The 12,102-nt window shown below is 31.9% G+C and overlaps 1 protein-coding gene across 1 annotated transcript; it reads right to left on the reverse strand.

The window, feature by feature from the left end:
- Positions 1–8,700: 8,700 nt before the first annotated feature.
- LOC21407910 (WUSCHEL-related homeobox 2) lies at positions 8,701–10,132 on the reverse strand. The gene is made up of 2 exons (XM_010108144.1): positions 9,784–10,132; positions 8,701–9,224 (listed from the first exon to the last, which is right to left on the reverse strand). The coding sequence occupies exons 1-2, from the start codon at positions 10,130–10,132 to the stop codon at positions 8,701–8,703; spliced, it is 873 nt and encodes a 290-aa protein (XP_010106446.1).
- Between the last annotated feature and the right edge of the window lie 1,970 nt (positions 10,133–12,102).

Genomic DNA, 12,102 nt, shown 5'->3' on the forward strand with positions numbered 1-12,102 from the left:
GTGGGGGGGTGGGCGAAGGGAGAAAATGAAAAAGGAAAGTGAAAAACGGATTTCATCTGTTTTCAGAAAAATTGAGTTTTTGGAAAAAATCCAAAAACGTTTTTATTTTTGGTTTTGGTACGGATTCTTCCCAAACACATTTTCATTTCCCGTTTTCATTTTTTCTTCTCGAGAAACGTGGAAAACGAAAATGAAAATGGAAACAAACGGGTCCTAAAAGTGGGCACTGGGCAGGAACACGAGAATACAATGGAGAAATTAGGTTGTAACATTTTTATTAAATTCAGAACATGGTTTTTAAAGAACAAAAATTTAGTGGAGTAATAAAGAGGACTTTTTTTAGTAATCTGTAAAAATAGACTATCGGTAGTCCCTTATTTTTCAACCTAATAATCTGTAAAAATAAATTATCGGTAGTCATTTATTTTTCAGCCGTTAGATTAATCTATCTATTTTACATATGTTTTCCATTTAATGTGATTTTGATCAAATTCAATAGTTAAAAATTAAGGTTTCGTTCATTTCACCGATTCGAGTTTTTAGTTTTAGGTTTCTACAGTAAAAAATCCTTAGAAAATGTCACATCTAACTTTTCTGCTACAGTGAAAAGTTCTTAAAAAATGTCACATTTCAACTCGAATCTACAAAATGAACGAGGCCTGAGACTACCAATTAAACAAACTACCCTAAAAACTCTAAAAAAAAAGTTTAAAAACCTAGACCGGCAAATACCCATTAAGATACACAAATACGCAAAAAGACGTCAATTTTGGTGAGTACTCATGCTCTGTGTTTTTTCTTGTTCTTGTCGTTTCATATATACATATACATATAAATAATTTTGTTATTTTGTTATTTCAGATAGTATGTCGTTTAAATTCTTCTTCTCGTCGCGTTTCTAAATCCTTGTCCTTATAAATTTTGATGTAGTTTTTGTCGTAGTATTATTATTGTAGTTATTGGACTTCTATGTCGTTTTTCAGGTTCTTGGCATTCTCTTTTCTTTTGCGCCATCTCCCTTTTTTTGTCGTTTTTATATTTTGCGTCATTTGAGGTGTTTTATTTATTTATTTTTTTTTCTGCACCTCCAAGTTTTTTTTTTTTTTTTTTTTTTTTTTTTTTTTTTTTTTTTTTCGTAAATTATGGAGGGGAAAAAAGAATTTAATTATTTTTCTGTTGTAATTATTAAGATTCGAAACCTGTAAAGTAAACTTGTAGTTTTGTAAAATTTTTAAAGATGACTATTATAATGAATGAATAGATAAATATGTCAATACATGTAATTAAATGTCAAAAATTAGCATCTGTTGTGTTTGACACTGACACCAAATATAGTGCGTGTTAAAATTAGCACAAAAATTGAAGAATTGTTCAAATGCTAACTTGACACTGACACACTAATGATGATCACAGAAGAGGCTCCAGGTTCCTTTAGAAGACCACTTCCTTTTTTCCAAAGATACAATTTGAATTCTGTTAGTACTCTACAATGTTCAGTTTTTATTAAAAATATTTTTTTTTGCCATGTAAAAAAATGTTCTATTTACACACCTTTTTTACTCTCCACATTTTTTTAATTAAAATTTATTATTACAAAAATACCCTTACATAAATTGACCCAAAAAAAAAAAAAACAATAGAGTTAACTACATAATTAAATTTATTTCAAAAAAAGAAACATACGATTGAGTTTTTTTTTTCCTCTCCACACCCACTGTGGTATTCTTAAAAAATTATGGTTATTTTGAAATTCATAACAAAATACTCATTTTCAAATTTTAATGACTATTTTAAAAAAATTCATGGAAGTATGTAAAATTTTCGTATGACGATTGTTCTTTTATCTTTTATCTTTCATGTTTATATTTGTTTTCTAATCTTTTATTTTTTTTTAAAGCTAACCATTTCACTTTTTTTCTTTTCATTTTCTACAACTTCAGACTTGTGTGTTTGGTTTAAGGATTCGTGCCATGGTTCGAATCATGATTCGTGGTTCGTTACAGTATTTTCTTTCACAAAAAATATACATAAATAAAAAATGATTCTGAATCATAATTTTAAATCTATCAACCAAACGTTTTCACTTCCTTATTCTTTTCTTTGCTGCTTGTACTAGTATTTTATTTTATTTTATTTTTCATTTTGTATAATTTTTGTCAATCATATATATAATACATGCTCTTGTTGATATGCTCTGGTATCGCTCTTTATTATCTTTTCTATTTACTTTTTTTTATTAGTGTTATATTCCCTTTTTTCCTGAATTGTTTATTTTGTTGCTCAAAAAAATTGTTTATTATGAATTTTTCTCTATTTCTAGTTGATGAATTCCCTTATTGAACTTAAAAAAAAAAATCCATGCTCAAAGCTTTAACCAACAAAAAAAAAAAAAAAATAGAGAAAACAATAAATGATAATATTACAGTAACAAACTAAATTATGTGAGATGTATAGTTAAAAAAGGTGTAGAGAGTAAAGATAAGAGGTGTGAATAATACCACTCTTAATAATTTTATAAAAATAGTGAGAGGTAACTTTGGAATAACAGGGGTGAAAAAAATAAATGTAATTATTTGAAAATTATGTGGAGGTCGTATTTAGAAGGAAAGTTTAGAGAGAAAAAAATAAGGTGCGAATAAAAAATAAAATCGCCCTTTCATTAGTTGGTTGCTTAAAGAAGACTCATCTCTAAATTGAACGGTAAAACGACCGCCGTTCAAGGTTTTATGTTGATTGTGATTACTGGTTATATGATTATTGGGTCAATATTTATGTAAAAAATAATAATACTCCATAATTATGATTTTCAATTAATGAAGTAACGCCGCATTTACTTAATTTTGATTATAAAAACCTCGCTGTTTCATCTTGCTTGTGGTCGTTTTAGCGTGATATGATTATCACGGGGTTAAATAGTACTAATACAAAATATATATATATATAACACTCAATTATAATTATTTTTGGGTCAGACTTAGTAACCATAATTATTACCAACGATTATGATAGTGCACTGTATAATTACTTGTGACAATTATAATAATTACTTGTGGTAATTACTAATTGAAAAAAGAAAATCAAGTCAAAATCTCTCGATTTTGAAAGTTAAAAAGTTACAGACAGTTAGAATAAGAAACAAAGTTCGAAAGAGCCGGAGTTAACTGGAGTTCCAGTCCCGTCTCTTGGCACGTTGCCGGACTCCAAGTCCTAAAATTTGGCCCTCTTGCTCTTCTCCTTGGGCTTCTCCAAGGCATTGGCCATTGGGTATGTTTGGGTGTTGGTTCCGTCACCTTTGTTGTTTGGTGGCCGTCCTTTCATGGTGTTTTATTTTGTGAGGCAGTCCATCGCCGGTGGTTTTGATTGTGTTTGAAGTTGTTTTTATTTTTGTTTTTCATGTTTTTTGAGGAAAAAAAAAAAACAGATGAAAAACGGTATTTGACACAATTAAAGATAAAAAATAAAAATAAAAATAATTTTTTAATTTAGTGTAAAATTAAAGAGAAATAAAAAATGACTTTAAGTCGTTTTTTATTTTTTATTTCTGTTTTCTCCTCTCTCTATACTGAAAAAAATTTCTTGATAAAATTACTAAACGTATTTTTAAAAATAATTTATGTTTGAGATTAAAAACATTTTTATTTTTATTTTTATAAAAAAAATAAAATTATTTTAAAATGAACTTTTGTCTTTCGGTGGCAGCTGTTGTGATGCAACTTCACGTGCAACAGTTTCGGCATTGCTTCTAATATAGATTTATTTATTTATTTATTTGTCATAACAGCTCTATCTAACTCGTACCAAAGGTGCTTTTTCTTTCATTTAAATAATTCGCTGCTAGTTTCTTGAAGCCTTCCATCTCTCTCGGTGGTCCATTAGCAGAATCGTTTCCAGAGTCTTTTGACAGTAGTGCTTGGGGTCTATTTGTGTGTGCGCTTATTGTGAGTCTTTGGAGGAATCCGAGATTGGGGTTTTAATGGAAGCTTATTTCTACATTATTATTATTTTTTTTGTGATTTAAAAGGGCTAATAAGGCTACATTATCTCTGGTTTGGAGTGGGAAGAGTTTTTGGAGAAGATTTGTTGAAAAGAAGAAGTTTTCTCTTAGTTTGAGAGAGGGCTTGAGATCGAAACGTATGAGAAACAATTGGGAGAGTAAAATCTGATGAAATTTTAATGTGTGGATAGGCATAAACACCGGGCAATATGCTAGAATGACTTTCTAACAAAGTGAAATTAGTAAAATGACATTCTCTTATTTTTTTATGAAGAAAGACATTTACTCATTCTTTATAAAATGAGGTCATTTTACAAATAAAAATTTTTGAGAAGTTATTTTACTAATAAACTTTTCAAAATAGTTATTTTTACAAAGGCCTCCGTAAACACCACATAAAGCCAGTCGCACAATCAAGTTTTAAAAATTATAAAAACACCCCCAGAAAACTCAATATTTACACTAAAACCTTAAAAACATAAATATTTTACAAATAACTACATATAAAACTTTCATAATGATCCTCTAAATACATTACCCCCTTTTCGCATTTAAAATACCGTTTGGACCAAACACAACGATCAACTCCTCTTTCGACGGCGGTTAACTCTTTTCTGCACTATTACTACTTAAAATCACATAGTTAAGTAATTTCAATCACACGTTTTTATAAAAATACATTCAATAATAAAACAATCAACATTTGTCATAACTGAAACAGTTAATAAAACCATATTAAAGTGCTAAATATTTTTGTTAAACTTAAGTTATTAGGCTAATTTAACTTAAATTAAGCTCGGCATTACATTTTCCTTAAGGGTTTCATTTGATTTTACCAATGGAACCGGTTATTTGTTGGAATTATGGTCTTTCCACAGTTTTCGGCTGTGCAAAGTCAAGATTGGTGTTTGTATTTTCTTGACTTTGGAATATATTCTATTTCCTTTCAAAAACAAACAAAAAAAAAAGGCGAAAAAAAAAGAGAGAGAAAGAAAATCAAAACCCATATTTAATTTTGCATCACGTTCTACTCATCGTTCCACGTATATGTAACCAAGTTATACTTGCATTTTATATAGTCTATTATGTCTTAACTTATAGTTGCATTATCTATATATATATATATATATATATTTTATGTAGTCTATATCTGACTACTCGTGCAGGCTTTTCACGATCAAGAGACATCCACGTCGAGGATGCTTTTGTTTTTCTATAATTTTCAGATTCGCGTTGACATCTTGTGTCCGCATGCACAATAGAAGATATTCGTTTTGTATATCTTGTGAATATCCTTATATGTTCATCGTCGACTGCCCTAAACTCTTACCTCATTAGTCCATTGATGTCAAGTTTTCTCTGACCAACACTGCATGCAGACATTTCACGACCAAGACTCATCGACGACGCTGCTCTGTCGTTAGCTCCTAGTTTTTCAAACTCGCTTTGGCAACGTGTACCGTCAAAATAATATATATCCTTTCATAAACACATTCACACATGTCTTGTGAAATTCCTTAAATATTTTTGCCCGTCATGATTCTTTATCTTATTAGTCCAAACCCCATTGACCATCAAAAAAAGAAAAAAAAAAAAAAAAAAAACCTCTTCTCTGACCAGTAGGCGCAGTATTGCAGACATTTTATGACGTAGATTCATCCACGACGCTAATATATCGCTCTAGTTTTTCTAACTCACGTCGGCATGCATCTTGTGCACCGTCCAGGTTCTTCCGTATGATCATTCTGAAAAATTCTTTTACTTAATAGATAATATTCCTCTACGTAAAATCCTAGGACTGCTATTTTACTATTTTATTATTTATTATATTTGTGTATGTATGTGTTTATGTGTAAGTAAATCGTGAACTCCGTGATCAGGATCTTCATATGGTTTGCTCTTCCATGGAAGCTAGGAGCTAGTTATTTCTAGTTTCCGCATGCATCTAGCAGATAACAATAATTATATTACAAGCTCCCACCGTAATTAGTTTCTTTTTCTGACAAAATTACAGCACAAAATGAAATGAAATATTGCAGCCTGTCGGATTAAACCTGAAGTACTGCATTTTTCTGTCAGCCAAAAATTACTTTGATTTTCCTGGCGACAATATTGCTCGGTCGGCTGACTTTACAGGCTCGGGGAAAAGTAAGTTATAATGCTATAATCTCTCTCTTTTATTCTTTGCCCTCTTCCCCTTTCTTTCTCTTTTTGTCACTACTCTCTGATCAGTTTGGAAGATCTGATTGATTGCCCATTTTTATCTTACTAATGGCATATATATAGATCATATGCTAGTCCGGAAAATATATATAGCTATAGGGTATGAATTAGATCATATATATCATTTAGTTGTGACATGCTCACTTTGTTGCTGTTGGGTTTGGTGATTTATGGTGTGTTTAGTAAAGGGATTCGTACCCTGATTCGAATCATGCTTCATGGTTCGTTACAGAATTTTCTCTCACAAAAAATACATGTAAATAAAAATAGTTCTAATCTCATGATTTTAATCCATGAACCAAACGTCTCATTAGTAATTAGTAGGCTAATGAATGTTTGATTATCAGAGAACTCTTCTGGTTATATAAAGTTGTAATAATCTCTCTCAGACTCTTTGCAACGATCTCATTCTCATCATTTGATCTTAATATTGAAAATTCTAGATGATCCCGTATATTCTCAAGTCCCCTCTTTCCTCCAAAACATTTTCGCGAAACTTATTAGAGCTTGTTACTAGGAGATAAATTAGGGAAAAAGAAGGTAATGAATTGCATGAGGGATCTCAAATCCTTCAAATAAACTAATTTTAATCTCTTTAAATATGGAGATATTAGAGGAAATTCATGCTAAATACAATAATCAAAGAAAAGGTACTTCTTTTTCCTTTTTATTTTCCTCACCTATATTTTATGTTTTAATTCCAAACATAGCCTTCATAGTAGTATGAAAAAGAGGAATATGGTAGATGAATTGTGATCTCTACCAATTTCCAAGAATATAGTATAATGGAATTTGAGAAAAATCAATGTTTAAAGTGAAGTAACTTATTGCGTAGACACGAATTATAATGACTTTTTTTTTTAATTGTTTTCTTCCCTTATATTCTCTCATAATGATTGGAGATATGATAAAACTCAAAACTATATTTTCTTTTTTTTTACATTCTTACCACTTATATAGAAAAATTTTCTTTGGTAGGGTACGACATATGAAAGTATCCTATTGGTACTGTAGTATTTTGTACCTCTCACTTATATCAGATTCCGTTAGTTTTACCTGTTTTTTAATATAATTTAATATGAGTTTGATAACTGTCTCATATGAAAAAAAAAATGTTTCTAGTTCATTATTACCTCTTATATTCACTATCTTTTCTATCAGATTAGATTACCTTTCGTCCAAGGGGAAAATAGGAAAGAGGGAATGAGGGTGAAGAATTAATAGACATACTAACTACTTAATAGGAAAGATTATTTGGAGGAAACGAAAGTGTTAGCTAGAATCCAATGGTGTTTTAGCATGTCATTTGGAATAACAAAATTGGATCATTTATTCACGTTTTAGTGTTTATAAACTACTTATCTATTAGGATAATGAATTAGAACCAAGAAAATTCCTTTCCAAGCATTTACTAAACACAAGAATTTGATATTAATTAATTTAATTACTAAATTACCGTTATGTATAATTAAATAGTCATTGGTTTCATAAGGATACATTTAAGTAAATTCAACATTTATTCCAATTCAACAACAATTAATACCATGGTAAGAAGTTAAATTGACATTCATTTTTCCCATTTTCGTATACCATGTGAGCTCTACACAATTACCATTCTTGATTTTGTAAGGAAACAAATGAGTAGGTGTTAAAAGAAAATACTTCTGATCCATTTATCTTTCAAATCCACTTGAAGTAAACATGCCCATAGCTAAAATCATACAGACATTACGTTTTGGTTTTAGAGGAAAAAAAGGAATTTAAAGTTTATTATCTCAAGTTATTACTTTAATTGAAAGTCGAATCTACATTCCTCAAATTATTGACAAAGAAAATAAAAACAATCATAATAATAAGAAAAATATTTAAGAGTACCACCGATATTAAGCACAACTTAATAGAAGGTGGGTCTCACTTGTGACTCTCACGCTATGAGACCTACATTCTATTAGATGATAGTGCTTAACATTATCGGTGCCTTATAACATTACTCTAACAATAACAGCCCATTTCCCCTTCCCGCTTTCTAACTTTTCTTTGTATCTCTATGTGTTACCAAAGCCACTGCCAAAGCCACGTATTCCTTTCTTAATTTCTTTTCTTCGCCTACACGTTACATACACCTGATCTCCCTATCCTATTTATTTACACATCTTTTATTTAAACATTATAACATCATATTTTTAAATTATCTGAAAATTCAAAGTTTAATTTGATAAGTTTCAAAGCAACAAGTATGACAAGAAGCAAAAAAGTATTCGAAATAGTATTGTGAATTGGAGTACGAAATTGAATAACATATATCAAACATTATTTCAACTTTTAGTACTAGATATAGCAAATTGACATTGGCATATGCGTCTAATCATCGAGAGAAAAAGTCATAGAAAGTTTGGCCGAGACCAGCCGATGAACAACGTCCTTCTTCAACCCCAGAAGAACTAGAAGCAATATAGCAAATTGACATTGGCATATGCGTCTAATCATCGAGAGAAAAAGTCATAGAAAGTTTGGCCAAGACCAGCCGATGAACAACGTCCTTCTTCAACCCCAGAAGAACTAGAAGCTGGAGTTGATCCATTACTTGTCGAGGGATTAATCTCAGTATCAAAAAAGCCTGAACTACCATGATCAGGATTCTCCTCTTCTGAGCCAGCTTTTAAAACTCCGGTTGGGCTCAGAGGAAACAGCGCGAGAGTTTCTTGGTTACATGATGAGGTGCTCATAATGAGCTTGTTATTTCTGACGCCCTCGTCGAAGCAAGAGCTGCTGATAGTACTCTTATAGCCGTAATAGTCTTCTCGAACAGGTTCATATCCTGTGCCAACAGCGCAGGAGATTGTTCCGGTACTTATATTTTCCGATTTGTCCAGCCTAATTGGTGATCTACGCTTTACGCCGTTAGATAGAGACATCTTATTTGGATGGTATTGTTGACGGAACGCCGTTGCTGTATGATGGTGATCAGTCTGCGACTCAACTGGAACGTAATATGGGCCACAAACCACTGGATAATAATAATAATAATAAAAAGACAATCAGTATTCTTAACCAACAAATAGAACGCAGTATACGTGTGTATGTATATATATTTGAATGATCATATTTTCTTCAAGGGTAAAATGAATAAAAACAAGTCAACTCATTTAGTTGGAAATCATAACCTATATGGCTAGAGTGCAGACTTTCTACAGTAAGCAAACTATTTACACGTATATCGAGCACATTTGCATGAAGAGACAGCATGAAACCAGACAAGAAAGCGACGGAAATAAAAAAGTATCTGATCAACAAAGAGTATAATATCAAGCTATTAAACGTTATAAATGCCTCTTCTTGACTTTAAATTCTTTTCCCTCCCACATTTCTCGTGTATATATCAAACCAACAAAGAGAAGGATATGCATACCAGAAATAGAAAAAAAAATTCTGTCATTGATATGTTTTTATAACAATACAAACGATGCTTGTATACATACACATATCATATATACATATATATATATATATGTATAACATTAATAGGAATGAGTCCTAGAAAGGAAAAAAAATAACATGCAAATTACCATTTGGGTAAGGTAGTTGATGAGAAGGTGGAAAGAATGGCTGAGGGGTCCTATGGAGGAAGCGATTGATATAAGCCATGTTTTCTTGCTTCTGCTTCTGCCTTTGGCGAGCTTTGTGATTTTGAAACCAATAGAACACATTCTTACCCTCAATATGACCGAATGTCCTTAGCCTGCTCGTTATCTGCTTTATTTGCTCGGCACTGGGTGTCCTTATTCCTTGCCTATACAAGCCTTCAAGAATATTTATCTGCTCCTTCGTAGGGTTCCACCGCGAGCTCGCCGGCGGAGCGCCACTACCACTACTAGAACCTGCACCAATATTGCTCTCTCCATTATCAGCTTCCATATTTGTAGTATATCATATGTATGTATATTCCAGCTTTTGTGGGTGAGTGGAGAGATTTGGAATTTATAAGAAAATAACAGAGAGAGAAAGAGAAAGATAATGGGTTTGGCTTAGTGCATTGCGTGGCTTTTACTTGTTCCGTTTTATAGAGCGACAGAGAGTCAAACAAACGAGATCAGAGGCAGAGAGAGAGAGAGAGAGAGAGAGAGAGAGAGAGAGAGAGAGAGGGAGGGAGAGGGGGAGGAAGAGATCGAAGAGAGAGAGAGAGAGAGAGAGAGAGAGAGAGAGAGAGAGAGAGAGAGAGAGAGAGAGAGAGAGAGAGAGAGAGAGAGAGAGAGAGAGAGAGAGAGAGAGAGAGAGAGAGAGAGAGAGAGAGAGAGAGAGAGAGAGAGAGAGATTTGACATGCGTATTGTTTTTGGTGCTAAAAATCTCTGAAAACATGGCGGGTAGCGGCTAGCGAGAGAGAGATAGAGAGATCACGATGATATTCATGAGGTGAGGCTTGGCATTTGGCTTGAGGAGAAGGTTCAATATTTTAATTTACGTTTGGTTAGTGTCGCTCCGTGTCTGTCATGATTTGAATCATAATTCGTGATTTGTTATAATATTTTTCTTAAAAAAATACACGTAAATAAAAAATAATTCTGAATTATTATTCTAAATCCATGAACTAAATGTCCACTTATAAAAACAATTAAACAAGGTTAAATGTTGATGATTTTGTTGAGATTTCGAAGAGAAAATGACAATGGTACCCCCACAGTTTAAATTGTGCCGTGTTGTGTTGTAATTTGTATGAAGGACGACTTTGTTCCTTAATGTGAAGGGTATCTCGGGAATGACAGAGCCATTGAAGGGGGAATGGGGAAGAGGAAAACGACAGCCGGTTGGGTTATAAGGTGTAGGTAATAGCTAGGCTTTGGGAATTGAAGTGAGAGCAGAGCAATGCAGGTGAAGGTGAAGATGGAGGGTCTATGGTGGAGGTGTTGATATTTGGTAGGAGTTGGGACATGGTCCGCGCATGGTGTGATTAAGTGTTTCCAGAGATCTTTTTTAACACATATGAGACACACACACACACAATATATATATATATATATATATATATATTACTATATCTATATATATATAAGGCCGCAACTTGGAGAAAAATGTACTATATACATACTATCCAAAATAAAGTAAAAACAAATTATAACATATATATAGTTGTAAATTAATTATTTCTTAATTAACAATTAAAATAACCCATTTTTCCATTTAAAAGAAAAGAATAGAATAACCCATTTTTCGGTTTAAATTTTATAATCATCTTAGCTAACATAATTGGATCATCATATCTCACATGGTAAGATTTGTGTGGAAATATTAAATAGCTGCAGGGATTATTAGGACGCAAATTATATATTTCTATAGTATAAGTTGGACTTAATTTTCAAATGTTTTACTTCTTTTGAAGTAAGAAACTTCTTTTGATATATTTTCATTTTTTCAGATAAAGTTATTTACTAAATTGTCCGGACGTTGTTAGATTATATTATATATATGCTGCAAAAAAAAAAAAAAAAAACAAAGAAGGAAAAGAAATAACTCGAAATTCCATTCGAGATTCTCGATCTTGATTTTGATGCATATAAATTCATTGTAACGACTACAGTACTTCAAACAACTTAACCCAAATACACACGCAAAAGAGAGCACCTTTTCCAAGGCTCAACAAGAGATAGAGAAAGACGATCTGCAAATGGAGCGGAGACCACACATACATATATATATATATATATATCCATATTCCGACTCTACCATTGTTTTTGCATTACTTCGTATCTATACACATATGATCATATACATGCATGCATATAAATATATTTATATGCATGTATATGTATATGGAATTAGACCGAGTGCGAAGATTATAGGAAAGTGGAGTGCTCATGACGCGCAAGCCACTGATGACTTAGCAGAGAAC

The sequence above is a fragment of the Morus notabilis genome, unplaced genomic scaffold, assembly GCF_000414095.1.
Source record: "Morus notabilis unplaced genomic scaffold, ASM41409v2 Scaffold46, whole genome shotgun sequence".
NCBI classification, from domain to species: domain Eukaryota; kingdom Viridiplantae; phylum Streptophyta; class Magnoliopsida; order Rosales; family Moraceae; genus Morus; species Morus notabilis.